Source organism: Pecten maximus, chromosome 13, assembly GCF_902652985.1.
Source record: "Pecten maximus chromosome 13, xPecMax1.1, whole genome shotgun sequence".
In the NCBI taxonomy this organism is placed as follows: domain Eukaryota; kingdom Metazoa; phylum Mollusca; class Bivalvia; order Pectinida; family Pectinidae; genus Pecten; species Pecten maximus.
In genome coordinates this window covers 19,218,797-19,242,259 of record NC_047027.1, presented here as the reverse complement: position 1 = coordinate 19,242,259, position 23,463 = coordinate 19,218,797, and the positions used below count along the sequence as shown (strand labels likewise).

Here is a 23,463-nt window from a genome sequence, read left to right as displayed (position 1 = left end):
TGAACCCTAAATCTGGTATTTTGGATTTAATATCAGGAAGTATAAAAAAAATTTGAAAACATAATTTAAAATTTTACAGGATATTTAAACAATGAGAGCCTCTATCGATAATATGTCATTATTTAGAAGTCTGACCACCAACCATCCTGTGCTGTGGTGGTTGTGTCTTTGGTCAAAACACTTGCTCTGGATAGCCTGTAATGTGTCTCCTTATCAAAGAATGATGTTCAGTAAAATACAACCAGCTTCTACATAATACCCCTGGCTGCTTAAGGGGCCATATATATTATTCAGTTATATAGTTATGAATTTATTTTTTTTTCTAATCATTAATTTTTTTTCTCGGTTTGTGTTGAGTTGTCTCCCTTTGGTCATGTTGTTATCTATGAACAAGAGGCCCTTGAGGCCTGTATCGCTCATCTGGTTGGAATTGACAAAATATCAAAATAATGTTCATGTTCAATTCATTTTATTTGTCAATCTCAAACAATGCTATATATGGTTATAGTGTGGGAATCCGAACTGCTTTGAAAATATACAGAAGTCCAAACTCTCTAAGGGTCTGAAAGACCTCAAGGATTGTTTTTACAACATGCATTCATAACTTAATGACTGGTTCGATTTAAAGGAATTACCTTTATTTCCCTTTTGGGGCCCCACCCCTTTGGCCCCTTGGAGGTCAAAATCACATTAATGTTTCACTTTCCCCAAGGATGCTTCCGACTAAATTGGGTTCAAATCCATTCATAACTTTATGACAAGTAGCGATTTAAAGGAATTACATCTATTGCCCCTATTAAGCCCCACCCCTTTAGCACTTTGGGGGTCAGAGTCAATATTTACGCAAAATCTGTTCCCCTTCCCCAAAGAATGTTTCTGACAAAATTAGGTTCAAATTCATTAATTACTTTATGACTAGTAGCGATTTAAAGGCATTACCTCTATTTCCCCTATTGGGGCCCAACCCTTTGGCCCCTTGGGGGTCAGAGTCATCATTTATGCAAAATCTGTTCCCCTTTCCGCAAGGATGTTTCTGACCAAATTGGGTTCAAATCCATTCATAACTTTATGACTAGTAGCGATTTGAAGCAAATGTTGAAGACGACGGAAGAACGGACGCCGCCCCATGACATAAGCTCATAAGTATATTCATTAGAGGATCATATTGTATTGTTTTACAGCCCATCAACATTCTGAGTCATTTTTGGGCCAGACAACACCAGACTACTGTAGGTGGACGTTCACAGAAACACATCAAACTAAAATCACCTATCAATTTTTGATCTACAGCATCCTTCATTATCCTGCAACTCTCACCTGGATATTTCGGTAAGTATGACAAAATAATCTAATTCAAGTTATCATTCAAATATACTTTTGAACTGTCTCCCAACAATGGTTCAAGCTACAGACGGACTAAATCCTCTCATTCTTGAAAAAGGAAAAGTACCCAGGTATTTTAAATTGTGTGGGGTTTTATTGGGGGGGGGAGGGGGGGTTCTGTTTTTTTTGTTTTTGTTTTTTTATATAGTGGGCCCCCTTTCTCCCACAGCAAGTGTGTGCATACTGTATTTATACAACATCAAATTTCCTTTGCCCATTAATGCTCCAGACCAAATTTCATCAAAATGCACTCAGGCATTCAGGATTACTAGAGATTTGAAGGATTTACCTCAATTTCCCCTATCGGGCCCCATCCCTCTGGTCCCAGAAGAGCCACACCCTTCATTTATTCAGTTAGATCTGTTTTGTCAAATAATGATCCAGACAAAATTTCATCAAAATCCATTCAGGCATTCAAGACAAGTAGGAATTTAAAGGAAATGTCGAAAACGACAGACAGTGTGCCATCGCATAAGCTCAATGTCCCTTGGGGACAGGTGAGCGAAATATTGGTTCAAAATTAAATAAAATATATACTTTCATGTTTGTTTAAAGTAATTGTGTTGAAGTCATTTTTCATCATAGATATTACAAATTAATGCATCTACAGAGGCATGACACATAACATACATACAGGTAAACAGTACTCCTCTGCAAATACTCGTTCTGCATACTACTGACAGTTTCATTTGCATTCACATACCATTTACATAAATTTGAAATATTTAGCTTACATAATACAATACATGTACATACAAGAGGCTGAGAGGGCCTGTATTGCTCACCTGGATATTGCAGTGATGATGGCTAGATGCTATATTTATTCTATTCGGAAACCGCACCTCAGGCCCTTGGAGGCCAGAACAATCATTCAATACAAAATTGGTTCCCCTTTGTCCAAATTCTTTCATTCCTACAGAAGGATTTAATAAAATTTTCTGTATTTCACCTATTGGGCCCCTCCCCTCAGGCCCCTGGATGTTGGACTGACTAATTATACAAAACTGATCAACATTCACTCAAGGATGCTTCAGAATTCTTCATTCGTACAGGATTACAAATGATTAGCTGTATCTCCTCCATTGGGCCTGCCTATCGTAGCTCTGGGGAGCCAGACCGACAATTTACAAAATCCATGATGTCCTTACTAGTAGTAGTGATTTAAAGAAATATTGAATTTTGTTGCCTTTCCTGAAAGGGAGATTTTTACCAAATTTGGTCAAAACCCATTCAGTCCTTTTAAGAAATTTAAAAGAAATGTTGACGGACAATGGACGCCGCACCGATCACCTGTCATTCAGACCAAGTGGGCTAATAACACAGCTGTTTGTCAGATTTTGTCAAATTTCTAGAACTTCTCTCACTTTCAAATACTGTAAATGTACAAGTTTTAATGGTAATTATATTTTTGCACTTTTCACAAGGAAACCAGTTTACTAATTTACTATTGTGCTAATTATATGTTTTAAATATCATTTCTATGTCAATCAACTTTTTTGGGCAGTAATTCATCATTGTGCTAAATTTTAAATGCTAAAATTCTGATTCACTAAGACAAGAGTGTATATAACAGTATGTTGACTAGAAAAACATGCATGCATAAACTATTTTTATTACATTTTTTCCAGTGAAATATCAAAAATTATTCATTCTATAAAAGTGATATTTTTTACTAGTGAAGAATATCATATTTTTCACTAGTGAAAAATATCACTTTTGCTGATTTGACCAATCAAATTAATGATTAGAAAATACCACAATAATTGACCAATCAGAAAGCCCGACATATATGTCAGCACCTGGACAGGGGGAACTACATTTTTTTGTATGCAAACTTTCGCTGTAGGCCTAGTTAGCATACGGGGTAGGTTTTTCGTTGATAAAAAAAATGTAATAAACAGAATATCTAACAGTGTTTTCAGTAATACCAAATATATTTCACGAGTGGGGCTAATATTTTGATATTTTTCACTGCGCACTTGTGAAAAATATCAAAATATTAGCCCCACTCGTGAAATATATTTGGTATTACTGAAAACACTGTTAGATATCCTCTATTTATTTTTATCATATTTTTATCTTTCTTACATTACTTTCAAATTTCCCTATTTCTTTTAATCCTTTGACAAGACAGATCTAGGATCTCTCCATACGAGGACCCCTCCTGGTCATTCAATATTTCCGTTTGTGTTTTATTGTCTGTAGATATTTTCTTATACCTCTCCAGCTTCAAATCCAAGATCTTATGGAATTCTGACTCCACTGTTTCTATCTCATTCCTCCACAAGCTGGTTTTCCTTACAAATGTAGTGAAATTAAAAAATAACCACAAACAAACAACCGAAAACAAGTTGAGTCTAGCATCCTCCGGATATTCCCAGATACTAAATCGAAGTACATCTTGTAACAAAATATCATTTACTGGGTCGTACAGTAGTATTGTAAAGTACTTTGAAGTTGTTGCCACTGTTGGAATCAGGAGATCTGCAAGTGAAGCTTGTGAATAAACCTGAGTAAAGCTGTTAGTCACTGCCTCGGCGACAATCCTATCCAACACATGAAGATCATACAGTGTGTCCTTTCCGTTCTTACTATTTACCTCAATGGCATTTACAGCAGATATGATACCATCTGAATGGGGTCTTAGTTTTTTCCATGCTGGCTCACCATCCTCTTGTTCTGAATCGTTTGTGTCTTGTGTGTTCAATGGTGAATCAATCTTTGAAGCATCCACTTGTTCATCGAGGATCTGAACAGCAATTATCTGGTTAAGGAGAACGTCAGCTCTGCCATGCCATGTGAAACGGTGATCCTAAAATGATAATGACAGACAATACCATATATATGACATGATAGTAACACGAATGATGAACGAAGACAATTTTATGACTCGTGCCATGACCAGGCTTTGAATTCATGATTTATAGCACATAACCTCCTAGCCAGAAATACCTGCAGCTTATACCACTGCACCACATCCAAATTCCTAAAAGAACGCTTCCATGGTGCAGTAATGGTTGACCAGATACCCTTACATGATCTTGGTGACATAAAGGTATTAAATATTTATTATATAAATATATATTATATCGAAGTATAAATTATATATATCTATATAAGTTCAAACAAGAAGACTAAAAGGATCTTACAAAAGTGGCTATATCATATGTTATTTATCTAATTTGTTAATAAATTTGATATGACAATTTTTTTATTGACATAGTCATGAGTTTAGATTCTGTTTATAACATGCACACACATGATCTGGATGACCGGTCACCAATCCAGTTTTTCTCAAGAATAGCAATTCATGATGCAGAGTTATCTGCTCTTGTTATAAGGTATTGATTGTTAACAGAAAGTTGTTTGTTTGCGTGAGTAACGTTATGAATTTATGAGAAACGACATTATTTGATTCACACAAACTAATGATATAACAAGCAATATCGGCTTACAAGAGCAAAAATAACCGTCTTATGTAATGATGGAATAACAAGGATTATTTACGATGGAATAACAAGGATTATTTACGATGGAATAACAAGGATTATTTACGATGGAAGGATGGCAGACCGACAACAAACACTAAAAGAGGATTGTACAAAATATATAGAAGTGAAAAGGCATCTGATTATCGATTTAGGGATAACAAATAAAACTGAAAGCCATAAAATCCGGGCAATACAATTGTTCTCGTAGTCAGTAATGCTCATGCTAGGGCCAAACGTGTAAAAATCCTGAAAGAGGGTCAAAGGTCAACTTCATTTTCTCAAAACCTAAATATTGAATAAATTAGTTTACACTATTTTTCCAACCAGTCCAATAATTTGCTCAATGTTGAATCCCTATCACCTGTCAATTCTCAGACGAGATATAGTTTAAATTGTAAAGTGATGTACAATGCATGTATATCTGTATTAAATTTTCAATTGTGTATCGGTCACTCTCGCATGCTGATTGGTTTACATCGGATCACATTTTACTCATCTAATATCAAATGACTCTGCTCCATCGTACAATCATGCGAGTGTTCTGTGACATCCAATCTGATTTGTCAGACACATATTTACCAAGTTGCACGATAGTGCAAAACAATATTTTATCACAGATGCAGTATTTATAACACTGTGGTGAATATTAAGGAAAAAGATGCAATTTAAAGGGACATTCCTTCATTCGGACATCAGAAACTTGCAAAATTTCTTTTGATAAAATTTATGCCCAAAATGAAGATGATGCGATTTTTTATGCCTACCAGTATTAAAAGTAATGCCGAAATGTACAAAAAATGACGTTTGGTACACAAATACCATCTGTCTTTGTGATAATTAGTGATACTTTGGGTCGAATTGAGAATTTTAAGGATTTAATACTTAAATCACTTTAGTTTCCCTTGAGAGTAAAACTGCTGTCTTAATGTAAAGATCTAACTTTGAAGTCTCACTACTTGGTAAAAATATATACATTTCTCATTAACTTTCATTTTTAGCAACCTACACTTTATTTAAACGAAGGAATGGTCATTTTAAATGGCATTGGATCTTGCATTGAACATCCTATGCTCTAGTTATGGCATTTTGTTTTGATTAATATGATGATTTATGAATAAAAGGTCAATCTTTGTTTTCTTAACTCCATAAATCACCATATATATTTATAGTAACAAAGTGCCAGAATTTTATAATATCACTACCGAGAGCTGTAGTTCCAGATTTGATGTCAGCATTACAACCACACGCGCATTTCTTCAGAAGGTGTTTAGAGGAACAATCTATCCTGTAGTCTTTGCTGGCTAAGAGTTGAGAAAACAGGTGTTCTGAGAGTGCCACTGCCAGTCCCGATCCTCCCGTCTTCTCCATAATCTTCCTGATTGCCAGTTCATGTCTCCTTCTATCTGAAAAATAAATATCTAAAATTTGTCCATCATTTTCAAAACATCTAATTATATTTTTTAACAAATCAATGAAGATAATAAAAATTTTATGCAATTACAAATCTATTTATCAAATTGAAACCAAAATTTGTATTGATCAGGCAGAACTTTGTAAAAAAAAAAAAAAAAAACACACAAAAATATAGGAATATTCGAAATGCTTGCGAACAGGATTTTATAACTTGTGAAAGAATCTTCAGAAATATTATCTAAATAGCGAGTAATAAGTAACATAATTGATGCAGACACAAATTGCCTATATAATATACATGTAGACTAGCCCACCCCTGGTTATGTCTGACTCATTATCTTCACACCCGCTTTGTATACATAAACAAGCCACAGCCATAATGTTCTGACCAGTCCACTACCAGACATGACTGACAGTAGTAGACAGACAACACACAGATCCCATGCAATCTAGTACATTAGTAATGGCTCAACGTAATATGGGGGGGGGGGGAGAAATTTTTGAATATTGTGAGATTTTGTCTTGCGTTGCATTATTCTGTTCTTTCGAAGGGGTTACACCCTCGAACTCCTGCAAAGCGAAGCGACAATCCAATTTGGCATGGTGAAAACTTGGTAAAGAGGATAGGGAAATCCACCAACCTACGTATAATATGCAAACTGGCCTATTATATGCCAATTGAGGTATATTAGTGCTGCAACGGTTATCTCTTGGACGATATATCGAAGTGCATGTAATGGCACCATTTGGTTCACTGTATTTTTTTCTCACATCACGCCCACAGTTTTCCACATCAGACTGTTTCCGGTTTTTCGGGACGATAATAAATATCATCAAAAACCAGTGTGACGGCAGCCTGAGTGACTGTTTATAATTGAAAGAACTGCCTGCTTCATTATATTTGAGAAATGAATATTATCTATCGATATCTTAGTACGTTGTAGTACCCGTTACCGGTTTTAATACAACGGTAAAGATAGAGATTTGGGAGGGACTATTGGTGTGACTAGTGTGAATGTGTTCCTGAAAGCCTCCAATGATGGGGCACATACTATTTCATCATCTAGTAGGTCTAGGTGGTTCCAGAATGTATCATGATACGTATCATATCATGAGGGAAGGGTATTGGTGCAACACTAGAACGAATATTCATACCCTGCCTACACTGCTCTACCATCTGTCAGAAATTGTCCTTCCGACGTCCAGAGCTACGTTATCGCAGCTAGTGCAACACAAGTAGAAAGAGAATGTGTTTTCCCTGCTCTACTAAAATCCTAATGTATGTAAATATAAAGCATACACGATCTAAGCCTAAAAGCGTACTATGTTTACATATACGGAACTGGAATTGGCACCAGTGGCCAGGTACAAAATGCTGAAATGCTAGTTACACATCCAATGGTAGCCCGAGTTTCCTCTGGTCCTGACACACGTCTCCTACTAGAACTACTGCTCTCTGGCAGGGTATGAAGTCCCTCCCTTTGCCGATAGTGTAGCAAGCCCCAATGTAATTCACATCTGGCAGTATTTCGCTGTGGTTAAAAGTTTCTCGGATAAAAAAACACATGTAAATTGATGATTATGGTATCTATTATCAATATTCAAGCCATAAACCTGCACATTACGTCAATTGTTTCACAATAAATAGTAAAATCCAAACAAGCAAGACACACAGGGATATCAGTTCAAACATACCGCCATCTTTGATACAAGCGTAAAGGTCAATTTCCTTATGAGGAAATCAAAATAAATTGATGCTAATGAGATTTCCCGCGAGATTTCAACAGAAAAACAGATTCGGAGTTGTATACTTCGGTGAGGAAGGTCAATTCATCCTGAAATTCTTTAACTACGCAAAGTAAGATTCGCTTTCTTCACAGGAGATACAAAACAGTGATTAAATATCTCTGATTATGTATTTATTTATCGTAGTAGCTTCATCCATATGGTCACAGGGTTCCATATTTGGGTCAGCATCCTCGCGACAGTTCTTCGAGAAGTATCATGGTGGATCACGGAGACAACTCCGAGCAGTATGATATCAGAATATGCGAATTAAAGATTTCCAGATTAGACGGTAGGCTAATACATTGCAAAATTGTATTAGAAATGTTTAATTATAGCAACTATTACTCCAAAGTTACACGTTATCCGCTATTTATAGCATTTTCGAGGTTCACTGTTTTACAACAATACCGTCAAGGGAAGGGAATCGTAGCTCTGACGACGACCATCCGTCAGAATTTGTCTGTCCGTCGTCCAGAGCTACGTTATCACAGCTAGTCTCCTACACCAGACAATGCTAGTGTCAGGGCCAGAGGAAACTCAGGCTTATCCAATGGTTAGAGCTTTCTTCTACAGTAGGCCTAGAATTAGCCCGAGTTTCCTCTGGTCCTGACACCATGTCTGGTGTAGGAGACATGGTGTCAGGACCAGAGGAAACTCGGGCTAGCCTATGGTTTGAAGGTCCCGGGTTAGAGTCCAACTACCCCCAGAAGGTGTATGGTCTCGTGTGTTTGTTCGGGCTCAAAGAACTTGATTAAGGTGGGTTCAATGTATCTGAACTGGGCAGGGTTTGACAGCCTCTCATTAAGAATACCCTCAGTACTCTCACTCTCAGACACACGTGTACAGTAATTGTGTTGGGCAAAAGCGGGATTGTCGCAACTTGCTTATGTTATTTACCGTGGATAAAGTCCAATATCGCACGAAATGGTTCGATGTTAGGAACAGCTTCAACCCCCGATAATATAAATTGTTCCAATATGTCAGTATCAACCATGTCTGTAACCAACACCCCATTTCTTTTTGACACGGGCTCCTCGCACGATCTGTTTTTTTGGTACGCTTCTAATTCAACGAAGGCGTCCGTAAAACAACATGCTCGCTTCGCATTGCACCCTTCAATTACCAGATTAACAAACTTCCTTTCCTGCTGAAGAAATATTTTTAAGAGCCATTTCAGCGTTTCTTCTTCGACAGATTTTGCATATTTTGGCAGCCACACACTTGCCGCCATACTTCTAAATAATTTCAGTGGTACATACTAAAAACATGAATCGGGGTTAAGACGATTTACAGGATCAGATAGAATCGGGCGAAGATTTCGACAGGATCAGGCAGAATAGTGGTAAAGTCGAACCGTGTTAGTGGAGATTTCGGGATGATTTTAAATGGGCACGTTTAGTTTAAACATATTTTATTAACATAATTAACAAAAGGATTGGGCACAAGTTTCACAAACAACGAGAGAAAGAGAAAGGAATCCTCACAGAATATTTAAGATGACATTCACATTCATTCTTACTTCACACACCTAACATTTATAATTAAAGAATAAAAAATAAAACTTAAATTGAGTCTTTCAGTAAGTTTAAACATCATGAGCCAATTTTAGCAAAATATAGACATAAACTGTAAAAGAAATATCTAGATCGGTCCCAAATATCGCCATGAATGCCTAAGTTAACATTTATGATGACAAGTTATTTATTGCAAATTGAATACCAAGCAAAATGTATAACTAAAACCAGAGACCATTAAATCTATTTATTTGTAAGCACATTTGTCAAATTCTTAGGGTCTTTTGAGTAACAGTCCCCACTGGATGTGAAACATATATGCCAAGAATGCACACATGGATTCGGGGGCTATAGATAGAAATATAGTCCAGGACATATCTTTTTGCCCCCCACTTTTTGACATTTAAAATCTAAAAATAAGGAAAAAAATCTTACGAATTTTGATATTTATTTCGATAACATAAAAGAACATTCCGACTTTTATACTAGTATATCAATCCTCAGGCCTGTGTGTCGGTCGTCTGCACTAGTCTGGTAAGTCAATATTTATATCTTAATACGAAATTTTGCTTAACTTCATCACAGAGATTCGATAAGTTGATGATAATTTATGAAGTTGATTGATTTCATAATGAGAACAAGACAGAAACACAACACGGATAAGAATGTGCGATTTTAACGTGAATAGAGTAATATTAATTACCAACAGGTACGAGTGGGAAACATCGTATAACTGTTATACTGCACTGGCATCTGTTGTCAACTAATTAGCAGCATATAAGGTTCGCTTTAGATACACTTTCTATCAGATTTGAAGTTAATAACCTGTCAATTATTAAGGAAAAATAATAAGTTTTTAACGTGAATACCTATTCTAGGTAAATTTTCCCTTTTTCGGAGGATGAAATTTTTTTTTATAGCCTTAAAAATGGGAAAAAAATTCGGCTCGTGCCTACGGCGCTCACATTATCACTAAATTACTGGACCCCCCCTTTCGAAAATCCTGGATCCGCGCCTGGTGATTCAAGTTTTACTATAAATAATATATCCTGATTTGCGTAAATAACTTAATTTGTACTACATAGATTATCATGGGGATGTTGAAATGATGATTATTGGCGAACTTTGCGGAGATGGCGTACAATTTGTATAGTGCGTAAAATTTAAAGTTACAAAAAAAAATACAGCTGGCTTCAGGTATTATAATTGAATTGGATTTGTTTATCTGTTACGGATTATTATTTCCAATTATGGACCACTGATGAGGTCAATATGGTATTATACCGATCTTGTAGTATCAAATATCAATCGAAGGAGAAGCATGAGTTCAATATTTTGTATTCTACCTAGTTGGTATATAGACCCATATTGACCGAATCAAAGGTCCTTAATTCTAATATTAGATATGAATCCTGTTTACAAAAGTGTGGAAAATGGTGGAATTGCATTTTATTTATCTTGACAAAAGGAAATTTATATTTGGAGTATTGTGACATCGCAATGATTATGATATCATAAACGTAACAATGAATTAGTTTTTTTCTAAAAGAACAAAAATCATGCAGGTCAATATCTTAAAGTCTTGTCTTCCACGTGTCCATGTTGTAACCCATAAGAATGGAGGAAATTCAGACAATATCTAATATTATATCGTATTTGCCAAAGGAAACATTTCTGGTAATTCATCATGTCAAAAGGTTTGAAATGTTTCAACAATGCTCCAGTCACCATTTTAAATAACTGAACCCTTCTGTATGTTTTTGATAATTATTAGCTTACTCATTCCTATGTCAATTCCTTTTTTTATTTAACCATATTTCCTCTTAAAGCATTGTTTTCACATTACACAATTGAAAAATATTTACATAATGCAAATAATTTGTTCACCTTTTGGAAAATATTATATTAAAACAATGCAAATATATATTATTGTTTGTTGATCTTAAGGTAAAGATAACTTCAGTGGAATTAAACATAAAGCCAAACATTTATTTATCTTACGGTAAAAAAAAATTCATTTAGATGACAAATATTCTGCATGAATATAATGTATAAATTTTCCCACATTAATGAATATATTTTACTTGGATAAGGTACATAAATGTTTAACTTATTCATCCTCATATCAACGTGTACATTATGGAACGATGACGTATTTGCACCTTGTAGTTTTATTTCAATTTTTACGCAAGCAGATTTTTCTAAAACTAATTAGACATTTTTTTACTTTTTTTATTTTAGTGATTTTATTCCTCAATGTACACAGCACGGTTGATATTCAGATATATATGCACACACAAAAATCGGACTTCGTGTGTTGCGAAAATCTATACATCTTTTGTTTATAGAATTTATCACAAGAATTTTAATAAATAACCAATTTGGGAGCCATTTTAAAAATGTTTATTTCTTGCCCTCAATGAAAAGTACATATTTCACCTTTTTTTACTCTAGTTTGATTACTCAAATTATCAGTTACATGTGGCCATGTTTTAATTGTAGCAAGCTCATATTTGCTGTACAACTTCGTTTAATAGAATGAAAATAATATAAAACAATGTGGGAAATTATGCAGTTTTGAGGGGTTTTTATAATTCTTGTTTAAGTTCAGCACTTTGGATTTCTCACCCCAAAAAATAAAACAAATAATAATGGGGATAGAAAAGGGAAGCACACGGGCCTCCTATTGTTATGGCTGTGTTGGAAAAAGTAACTTGTTTTCTTTTGATCTGTTAAATATTTTATAAAGTTTGATAGCACAACTATTTCATATAAAGCGTTCAATTTTCAAAAATTGATGAAAAATGATTATTTTGCCATCAAAAATTAACGGTTAGGGGTAATAACTTTAATTGCTATAATAAGTTCAATGAACTGTCTAAAGAAATATTATTTTTGTCAATTCTGCCAGCATCCATACATATCTGACAACACATACGGAAGATATAGGATATGTCCTGTAAAAGTTCAAAACGACAAAATTCACTTAAAATAACATATCATATCAAATTGGTATCTTTGATCGGCCAAAGCACAAAAACGAGCACACGAACATTTCATTCTTTTCACATTTTCTGCTATGCGTTTAACTTCCCTTTCTTAAATGTATATGAGATAAAAAAAAATTATACAGTATTTTTTTTTCTGCATCACAGATGTGTACATCCTTAAACTACAAATTATGAAGACTGTAAATGTGATAAAATGATTAATTTACTTCACAAATACTAACTTCTCTATGTCAGTAGACGAATTCTAAAATATCAAAAAATCTATCCATCACTGACTACAAAGCCTACAATATGTTGATACATTAATGTAATAGAGTTACCCATGCCTAAATGCAGAGGCACACCTGTAAGATATTACATTGAGAAGGTATAGGGTATGGTATGTAAGACGGGATAATTTTTAAGATACCAGTTTTTGCTAATCGTTGCAGTAACGTGTTATTTCAACATTAGTAGACATTTAAGGAGAGTGGTCTCCCTTCAACCAAATACTTGTCACACATTGACCTTAGTATCCATCAGAATATTAAGACATTGTTTCACAAAAATATATTTAAATAATAAAACTGTCATTATTTTTGTAAGAAGGTTGTTTAGGTGTATTTTTAAGCTTCTTTTGTTGCAATTATATGTACGGAAGCCTTATATTTATTTTTTATCGTTTATTAGTTACTACTATTCCTTATTTGTGATCAATACTAATGTTTTATATCATAATAATAATTTATTAAACTAATAATGTTTCTCATTTGTTATGATTTATTTGGTTATTGTTTTGTTTTTCAATTACTTTTCTATTTTATTGATTTATTTTTGTTATGACTAAATGTGATAAAGCTGTCAGGCAAAATGGACGGCTTCAGTTTTAGCAAACACACAAAATAATTTAGTCCCTAGCGGGACATTTTCCCACTTATTTGTTACTATTTATTTCTTATAAATAATTATTAACACTGATGTGTTATATTATGATCATTATTTATTATGCTATTGATATTATTATTGATATTTTGTAGAAAGTATACTATTAATGTGTTTATGTTCCGTTGTGGAGCACCGTTGATTATTCTAGACACTTTTTGAAGACCACTTTATTATTACTGTTATTTCTTATCTGTTATAACTTGAGACTTATTTATTGATGTAAACTTCATTTCGTTTCTTTTGATAGAGTATATGACAACATTTTTGTAACAACAAACAGAAACAGGATATGGAAACAAGCTTGAAAGCTGATACTAGTCCACTTCCTTCAGAGAGAGAGAGAGAGAGAGAGAGAGAGAGAGAGAGAGAGAGAGGCAAACAATATGTGTTCATATATAAACCTTAATATGTTCTACTAGAAGGAGATGGTGTGCAGGGAGGAGGGGATAGGTGAAAGTGCAGTGGGCTTGCCAGCTTATTTATTACTACATCAAATCTTTCATGGTTATAATTTTCTCTATTTGAAGAAGAAAGAATACAAGTTACCTAATGATTCGTTAACTGAGGTAGTAATTTCCAAAATGATGAAAGTAACGAAAATATGATGTAAGAAATCAAAAGCGTTCAGTATCAATTATAAACTTTTGGATACATGTAAACAATTCCTTATTTTCTTCGAAATAGAGGTTTTCATCTCCAAATAGTAACGACTTTTCAGTTAAGTGATACTGATTGATCTGATTGAAGTATGGAGTGCGGAGATTAACATATAGTGGGCATCGCAAAAGATAATGAAAATTTGTTTCATTCGATAGCCCACATGAACAGAGAGGACTATCAACTAAGCCTTTCGATTAAAGGTGGCTATTTTGGGAGCTACATTACATTCTTAGTCTCGCATGGAGGATCTGACCTTGTCTGCTTCCAGAGGAGAATATAATGGTACTTTGGTGGAAGGTCCATGCAAGTGTTTCTTAAGTTTTCGCAATGACGGATTCGTTTTTACATCAGATGGAAGAGAGTTCCAACATTTGAAGACAGAGGGAATGAAAGAATTTTTTTAAACAGAGAAGTATGACAAAGCAGAGGACGAATATTTTCTCCGTCTCTATAGTAGCATTAGTATGTACATCGGAATTTCTATTTGGGAGGATGTCTTGTAAGGAGGATGACTTATTTATTAATACTTATTTATTGAGACTTATTCCTTGTTTGTCGCTGATCATTAAGCGGGCAACATCTGTTCAGTAAACTATTCACTTTAAATCAATTAGGCGTATCAATTTAAATAAGCTGTTACCTACAGTATCAATTTAAATAGATATGTTTGCATGTATGTTGGAACTAAGGCCACCAATTAGCAGGACAGCCTTACCAGTTTGTGTCGTTATTATCAACTAACAAATAAGTAATAATGAACTGGTAATTAAAAATGTCCCTTCGGGGATTAAGGTCCTAACATTCATCGATACGGTTTATTGAACAAAAGTGAATGAATTACTGAAAAGAGGTTCCTGTTTACAATAACAAATAATATTTACAAATATAGTTATTAACAAATAATCGATAAAAAAAACGATAAAAGTGGACTTAAATAATTTCCAGACAATTGAAAACTCGACGGTATTCAGGACATAAACACAAATGGAAAACCCTTGGCAAATGTTAGAAATTTACTGAAACATCAGCTAGTCTAGGAGAAAAAATTATAAAGTTTATTTTGCTTGTAAATTCTGTTGCTGGCCTTTTTGAGATAAACAAAAACTTTACTTTATTCTTAGCTTTCAAATACATGTACGTAATAAATTGCACTAATCAAATATTATATAAGTTTGACAAGCTTTTTTATCATTATATTTTTTTGATATATAAAAAAGTGTTATTTATCGATTCTATCATTTTGGTCCAATCGAACTGTGACATTGATACTGAACGAAAATCTCTTCATTTCACATTAAATAATAACATTATTTGGTATTTCAGCGTGTAATACTATTTCGAGTGATATATTCTGCCAGTTTTCGAAGTTTCTATATATTATTATCATCATAGATGAAATACCTATCTGAAGTGTCCATGTTGGTTGGAACTTATGATATATTTATATTTAAAGATACAATATCTCTGAGGCAGACAGACACTAAACACAGATTTGAACTTATTTGTATAATGGGTGTTGTCGATAAAGCAGAAAATACTCACGTGTCCGGAACACCTGTCTTATTAACCACATACTGCTTTCAATTTTTTGTTCGTATTTTGCCCATGCTTTATCGATTTTGAGTTTGAATGACGGTATTCCGTTTTATTCAGACTCGTGAACCATATTGGTCAATTTATTTAATTTTACAAATTATAAATTTATAACTAAAACGTTATTTTAGATGTTTATGTTTTATAATTGTCGGGTGTTAATAATATACCAGATATGGAAATTTTATACGTCCAAGTAGCAGATAGCACTTATTACTTACATTGCATTCCAAAGGTTTCATAGGACAGGCAAAACTGAAAAAAAATGCACAGCGTATATTCGAGTTGTCAAAGACATTTTTCGAGAAAAGTGGGTAGTCCTGAAAAGGACTTTTAGGGTTGGGGGTCAGTTGCGACCAAACACCGACACGTGTTTACTTTTTGGCGGGCTTCTTTGCAGCTTTCTTAGCTGCGGGTTTTTTGGCTGCTGCTTTTTTAGCTGCTGGCTTCTTGGCTGCCTTCTTAGGGCTCTTAGGCTTCTTTGGCTTAGCGGCAGGCTTCTTGGCTGCGGGCTTCTTGGCTTTCTTCGGGCTCTTTGTTTTCTTTGGTTTAGCCGCTGCGGCTTTCTTTGGCTTTGCGGCTTTCTTGGCTGCTGCAGGTTTCTTGGCTGCCTTGGGCTTTTCTCCAAGTTTGAATGAACCAGAAGCTCCAGTGCCTTTGACTTGCTTCAGTGCCCCCTTCGTAACGCTCCTCTTGAGAGCGGCTTTGATGAGGGCGCTAGATTTTTTATCATCAGCGACCTTGTAGTTAGCCAGGGTGTATTTTGTAATGGCGAATTTGGATGAACCTCCCTTCTCCTTCAGTGATGCGATAGCTGCAGCTATCATAACTTCATATTTAGGATGAGCTGCTGGAGCCTTTGGCTTGCTTGCCTTCTTTACTTTCTTAGCTGGAGATGCTGCTGCGGCGCTCATGGTGACGAGTTGGATATTCTTCCTGTACAGAGGTATAAGCGAGAATGATAAAAATTTTCAAAATCCGCCTATTTACTCATTTTGCTCGAACGTCGTCGAAGACACCACGCAGTCGCTAGCTTTCATCTCACCGTATTTTGTTAGTTGCACAGATTATGTGTTTCCTATTCCAACTTTCATTGTATGTAGTTCATTGAATCAAATTCCCATGATATTCGTCTAAGGACGAATAGAAAGACTTTTGTTTGGAGATTTTAGACATTTCAAGCAAAATTGTTCGCATTTCAGGTGAATCATGTTTATAAACCATTTTCTGGCAATATTACCATTTGTTGGCAATAAATTTCCAATTCCGATGTGAATTTATCGAATTAAATCTGCTCTAAGTATCATTTTTATCTCATTTTTGTGCAAAATAAATATCTTTCTTTTGAATTATATATCCTAGAGATATTGATATCTTCTATAATATTGACAAAACTGTAATTCAATCGGGGTATAGAAGCACAAACATCGAACAAGCGCCATATTGTTAGTTACGACCGATATATGACCCATAGACTACGATTTATCAATTAACACACTTTTTAATGATATATAATTATGAAATTAGAATAGTATATATATTGTTAATGTGTGAAATACTTATCTAGCAAAGAAGTGAAAATAAATGTATTGTAATAATAACTGTGATATGTTGGTGTTTACAACGGCCTATATACCTATATATATAATGCTGCCATATGTTATATATTCTCCTGTTGATATAAAACCAAGGGGATATATATATTTATATATTATCGTCGGTATATTCTTTATTGAACTTGTGAATCATTATCAATAAGTACCATCAATGTAATATTTTTACTATTGATTTTTACTAGTAGCCTGTGCATTTTTTTTTATATATTTTCACTTACTTCCGTACATTACATTCGATCAATGCCTCTCAAAAGAAATTAAGAGTTAAATATAGCAGAGCAAAAATAATTAAATTATCTGCATAGTTGTTTCGTTCTTCAGGGACTCGACGATGATGCTAATGAAGGGCCTTACGTGATAGGAGGCGACCAAAAACAAAACTCGAAATAGATAAAAAAAAAAAAAAAAAAAAAAGATAAAAGGCCAACATCTTGATTTTCCTTAGGGGCAGAATATCCATAATTCAATAAATTTTGATATTTTCAATACATTTGACTAATTTCAATAATGCATTTCAAAGGAAACTGCAAGTACATATGTATATTCTAAACCGTGTCACAATTAAATATTTGAATAATTTTAAACAGGTCAATATTATTTGGGTGGGAATGGCTGAGCTGACGATGGCTTCTGCAGATTGCAACATAGTTTCAACGATTGCCAGGTGTTGTGTTATAAAAGAATGGAAGATAATTGTAATTAAATATTAAATTTTATAATAATAGTTTAATATACCTTTGTTTTGATCGAGTGTGTCATATGCTGTATTATAGCTACAGTTAATTTTTCTTTAAACTATTTTTAGTCTTTAAGGCAAAATCATTGAAAACGCAGACAAAACACCTAGAAGTTGGCAATGTCGTTTAGAAGATAACCCTGTAACTAACTAACAATCATTGAAAAATACTATAGTTAATTTTGTAAGGAAAAGATCAATACAAATAAAATAGCATAATGGGGAAAAGGAGAATTTGCGTTATGTCTCATTTTCTAAAAAAAAAAAAAAAAAAATGGTCAAACCATGAATAAAATTTATTTCAATTATTTTTACATTTTAGTGAAGGAAAATAAAACGTGAAAGGAAATAATTTGCGTAAAGGTATAATAATTTCACTTAAGTGAAATACATTTAAACCATAATATAAAACGACTTTAATATTTAATAATTATAGATACACACTAAAATAGTTTCTGTACGTTTCTTTTCAAATATTATTATCATGTCTGTTCCCATAAATTCTACTTAATTACTAGTTGGTATACTCTTTGAATGCTGAGTTTAAATAATCAAATCCGCTGAATATGTTGCAGAAAATTCTGAAGGGTTAAAAGACACGAATATCTTAGCGAGAACTGTATTATATATGATATATATATATAAACTTTATAACTTATCATGTTATTTTCACATTGCCCGATTCAAAATTCAAAAATGTATAGAAAATATTGATAAACGAAGAAGTCTTCATCCTTTTAAGTCTTTTTCTTTATGTATTTATATATATGATGTTTATATTTTCATATTTTATTCATAACTAAAACACATTTATTGCTTGTAATAAGAGACCATGGTACAAAGTAAGCATTGCATATGGCTGACAGATAGGCTCTTGATTATAATAATACTTAAATACTAGAGGAATATAGTACGTGATAAATAAATTAGGCTGTTGAAATACATACATTGACCAATCATTTAATAATGAGTTCAGGTTATTTTTAGAAATTTACAAACATTTACAGAAAATCAGAAATCCTTACCATCTTTTTAATGATACAGTATTGATAATCTGGTATGGATTCGTCTCTAAGTTGTTGCATTTGTACATGAATTTATCACATTTCTAAAGCCGATGGATTTTTTTTTATGCAGAGTAACTTGTACCGAGATGAACATTAATAATATGCATACATTAGGTATCAATATATGTATGAAACTCATAATATACTGTTACAAAAGCTTTTGCACATTAGCAAATTTTAGCAGATTTGTGCAATGACGGATCAATGTTATTAATAAAAAAAAACCAGATTCGTACAAGTGTAATAACGGAATTTCATTTCACAAACTTATTACATACAGAATATAGTCTGAAAATAAGAATTATATGAAAATAATGCATATCATACATAATAGACTTTTGCTGTTACTGTAATACATATCATATCGCACTTTTCACATATGTTGAACATCTGCATGTTGATTAAGTTAATAGGTCAACAATGATTAAGTAGAATTCAAATGAGTGAGTATGCAACATATATATTATGTTTAAATTGAATCATTGCTACTCGGGGAAAAAACGGAATATTACATCAATATCAAAAAATTGTATGAAAAATGACATTAATTTCTACAGAATTAGTAGATATGGAATGTGTAATTAGCGCAATGCTTCCAGTGCAAAAAAACAAAACAAAATTAAATAAAATTACACTTAAACATGTAAAACTGCAGTAAATTCCCTTCAAAGCCGGATAATTTAAAATTCGGAACCACCAATATTTGTTTTTGTTATAATCATTTGGAAGTGCAAGTTTTGAAGATGGTAAATGTGATCAAATAATGATTTTTTACAAACAAATAACGTCTTTAGGACAATAAATATAAAAAAAAATGCACCCGTTTGGCTCTCGACAAAACTCCTTATTACCGACCGACACAGAGCATGCCTTATAGTAATACATTAAAAACGGCAATTAGATTGACAGGTGAAATAGTTAATTATCTATTGTGACAATAGTAATATGCCCGTAAAGAAAGGATAATTTGGTATACAACGCAGATAGACATTTTTTTTTTGGAGTGGTCTCCCTTTAATCACAGCGTAAATATCAATCAAATCTCGCATAATTATCATTGGTTCTTATGCTGTCATTGCTTTCTGGAGGAAGGGGAAAAGCTAAGCTTTTTATTTTCTGAAATGTATTTTTCCCATAAAACGAATAGTTGTGTGCATGTCGATATTGTTATAAAAGAAATAATATGTTAACTAAACAGAAAATTCAAGCATTCTTGACGTTTGTTATCACAATTATCCCAAATGCCAAAATCGTATACATTGGAATCAAATCGGTTTGAAAGCTTTATGTAAGATATCAAAAACACTGAACAGAAAAGTTTCGCGGTGTAGGTTTACTTCATTAATTTTTATAGATGCTATCATTGGAAGACTGTTATGTATTGAGTTTTGTTATCTTATTATCAAGATGAATACATTTCTGCACAGTCCAGGAATAAGTCAGATTTGCTGTTAAAAATCATGTTTACTTTCGGAGGCATATTTGTGTATGATGTGGACAAATGTACCTGTATTGATATCAAAGATTTGGACATATGGTTCTAATGATGTTCCTAGGTGAAATGTTTGCTGGAAGGAATCATCATGTCTGCAGTAACATAGATATTATGTTAGTACATACATCAAGAAAGGATAGCCATTCGGCGCAAAAGGAATAAAACGTGCATCTGAAAAAATTCGGAAATACCGTGTCGGTTTTTCACTCATTGCAATAAATATTTCCTACATGCAAAAAAATAGTTTAATATTACTTTTAGATATACATTTTACATATTCAAAACATACCTTCTTTTTATTATTATATTATTATGAAGAATTTTAAGATAAAAGTGCTATATGAACATTGATTGAACATTATTTCCAATATTCAACTTGAAAACGTTTGCAAACTTTCGTCCTATTATGATTTCATTCGTCCGAACTGTTGTGAGCCTCAATGACATTGCTTTATCAAATTTTACCATTTAAGTTTCATTTATAAATCTGTCACTTTTGATATTGTCCTATGTGATTCCTTTGTTCTCTTGTCAGATTAATACTCACAATAGTTGTGTCAACCGTATGCAGTATACCCTCAGCTGAAGTCTAATTAATACGTAACGAGAGTAACTGGTCTCAATTATGTTACCAGGTATAACGCAGCCCTCCATCTCAGACAAAGGAGAAGTTAATTGTTTGGGTACTGACTCGAGTCAGCGTTCATTTGATTGCGACAATTGTAAAATATATAACGATATACCATGCTTTGTAATTGCCTGATATAACTCGGTAAAAATAATAGTATATTTAGATTTTTACTACAAATCATATCTTTGGAATTTATTCTTTCAGCCTACATTTTCCAACAACGAACAACGAGCTATCAGCACCGGCCACCGTACATTTAATTCAGGTATGCGTTTTCAGAGGAAATTGGGGTTTACCCGGAATGCCAAAAACTGCAGTCTCGGACATACATGTAGGAGGGGTTTATTAGATTTGCCTTACCTGTTCGGGTACCAGAGCCAGCTATGAAACAAACAAAGTGCATTGGTACAATTGCAAATAATTTGACCGAGGGTCATACCGAAACAAAATATGATGGTCCAAACCTAGATAAATAAACAATTGTACTAAAATGTTAGTAATTCAACTCGCGTGTCTTTAAAATGAATCATTTCCAACGAACAAAACGCTAACATACCTAATATAATTTTTATGGAAATGGATAAACAAATGTTCAGATAGCGCCCGTTTGGTCGATATATGCTACATAGCGTTATCACCTTACATTCGTCCATTCCTTGCCATGTATGTGTTTTGTCATTTGTAATTTCTTTGTTGACTGGTTTTCAAACTTTTAAGTATTCAATAGTGCTGCGTATATCATATATCTTACCCTTCAGCTGTTTTTATTGCATAATGCGATTATCTGATCTTATCGGGTATGTCATAGCATACATCCTCTGGCAAAGGAGAAGTGAATTGCCCTAACTGTTCTTCCACCGAAACTCGTAGGGAAAAAAAGAGTTCATTGCTGAACAAACTCAGTTCAATTAATTGCGACTCCAGTTGGAAAGGAGTCTATTGACAACCAAATTCAGCTCATTTGTGGAAATTGAATATCTATATATAATACAATGTTTATATAATATATATAACGATACCACGTGCATTGTATTCAGTTACTGACACATGTCGGAAACAGATAAAAATACTTGAATTATAATTCATATTAAGGGCATGCTTGACCGAACTTAAGTGTGTAGCGTAATTCGAGATGTCATTTGACACTTTTTGAGAAAAGTGGGTAGTCCTGAAAAAGGACTGTTAGGGTTGGGGGTCAGTTACGACCAAACACTGAAAAGTGTTTACTTCTTGGCGGGCTTCTTGGCTGCTTTCTTAGCTGCGGGCTTTTTTGCTGCTGGTTTCTTAGCTGCTGGCTTCTTGGCTGCCTTTTTTGGAGTCTTGGCCTTTGGCTTGGCGGCAGCTTTCTTAGCTGCGGGCTTCTTGGCTTTCTTTGGACTCTTTGCTTTCTTTTCGCCGGAGGCTTTCTTTGGTTTAGCTGCTGCAGCCTTTGGTTTCTTTACTTTCTTGGCTGCTGGTTTCTTGGCTGCCTTGGGCTTTTCTCCAAGTTTGAATGAGCCAGAAGCTCCGGTGCCTTTGACTTGCTTCAGTGCACCCTTAACAACGCTTCTCTTGAGAGCAGCTTTGATGAGGGCACTGGATTTGTTGTCATCAGCGACCTTGTAGTTACCCAGAATGTACTTTTTGATGGCGATTTTAGATGAACCACCTTTCTCCTTCAGTGCTGCGATAGCTGCAGCTATCATAACTTCATATTTAGGATGAGCTGCTGGAGCCTTTGGCTTGCTTGCCTTCTTTACTTTCTTAGCTGGAGATGCTGCTGCGGCGCTCATGGTGACGAGTTGGATATTCTTCCTGTACCGAGGTATAAGCAAGAATGACAAAAATTTTCAAAATCCGACTATTTACTCCATTTTGCTCGAACGTCGTCGAAGACACCACGCAGTCGCTGGCTTTCATCTCACCGTATTTTGTTAGTTGCACAGAATATGTGTTTCCTATTCCAACTTTCATTGTATATAGTTCATTGAATTAAATTTCCATGATATACGTCTCAGGACGAATGGAAAGAATTTTGTTTGGAGATTTTAGACATTTCAAGCAAAATTGTTTGATTTCCAGGAGAATCATGTTTATAAACCATTTTCTGACGATATTGCCATGTGTTCGCAACAAATTTCCAATTCAGATATGAATTTATC

General features: G+C 34.0%; 2 protein-coding genes across 7 annotated transcripts; both read right to left on the bottom strand.

Moving 5' to 3' along the window:
• Positions 1–3,461: 3,461 nt before the first annotated feature.
• On the bottom strand, positions 3,462–16,718 carry LOC117341062 (histone H1-delta-like). Of its 6 annotated transcripts, none has more exons than XM_033902895.1 (3): positions 15,999–16,718; positions 6,077–6,277; positions 3,462–4,195 (listed from the first exon to the last, which is right to left on the bottom strand). In XM_033902895.1, exon 1 carries the CDS (start codon positions 16,689–16,691, stop codon positions 16,152–16,154), a length of 540 nt encoding a protein of 179 aa, XP_033758786.1. In that variant the 5' UTR covers positions 16,692–16,718; the 3' UTR covers positions 3,462–4,195; positions 6,077–6,277; positions 15,999–16,151. The 6 variants fall into 6 exon arrangements, with proteins under 6 accessions (XP_033758786.1, XP_033758784.1, XP_033758785.1 ...); XM_033902893.1 differs by having other exon boundaries at positions 6,077–6,273; positions 15,999–16,148; XM_033902894.1 differs by lacking the exon at positions 15,999–16,718 and adding an exon at positions 8,973–10,044.
• Positions 16,719–22,348: 5,630 nt separating this feature from the next.
• Positions 22,349–23,120, bottom strand: LOC117341063 (histone H1-beta, late embryonic-like). The gene has a single exon (XM_033902896.1). It carries the CDS (start codon positions 23,092–23,094, stop codon positions 22,546–22,548), a length of 549 nt encoding a protein of 182 aa, XP_033758787.1. The 5' UTR covers positions 23,095–23,120; the 3' UTR covers positions 22,349–22,545.
• Positions 23,121–23,463: the final 343 nt, after the last annotated feature.

Coding starts and splice junctions, on each gene's coding strand:
- LOC117341062 (XM_033902893.1), bottom strand. CDS start 6,109: ATGCTGACATCAAATCTGGAACTACAGCTCTCG. Junction 4,196..6,076: donor ATCTGGAACTACAGCTCTCG/GTAGTGATATTA, acceptor TTATCATTTTAG/GATCACCGTTTCACATGGCA.
- LOC117341063 (XM_033902896.1), bottom strand. CDS start 23,094: ATGAGCGCCGCAGCAGCATCTCCAGCTAAGAAAGTAAAGAAGGCAAGC.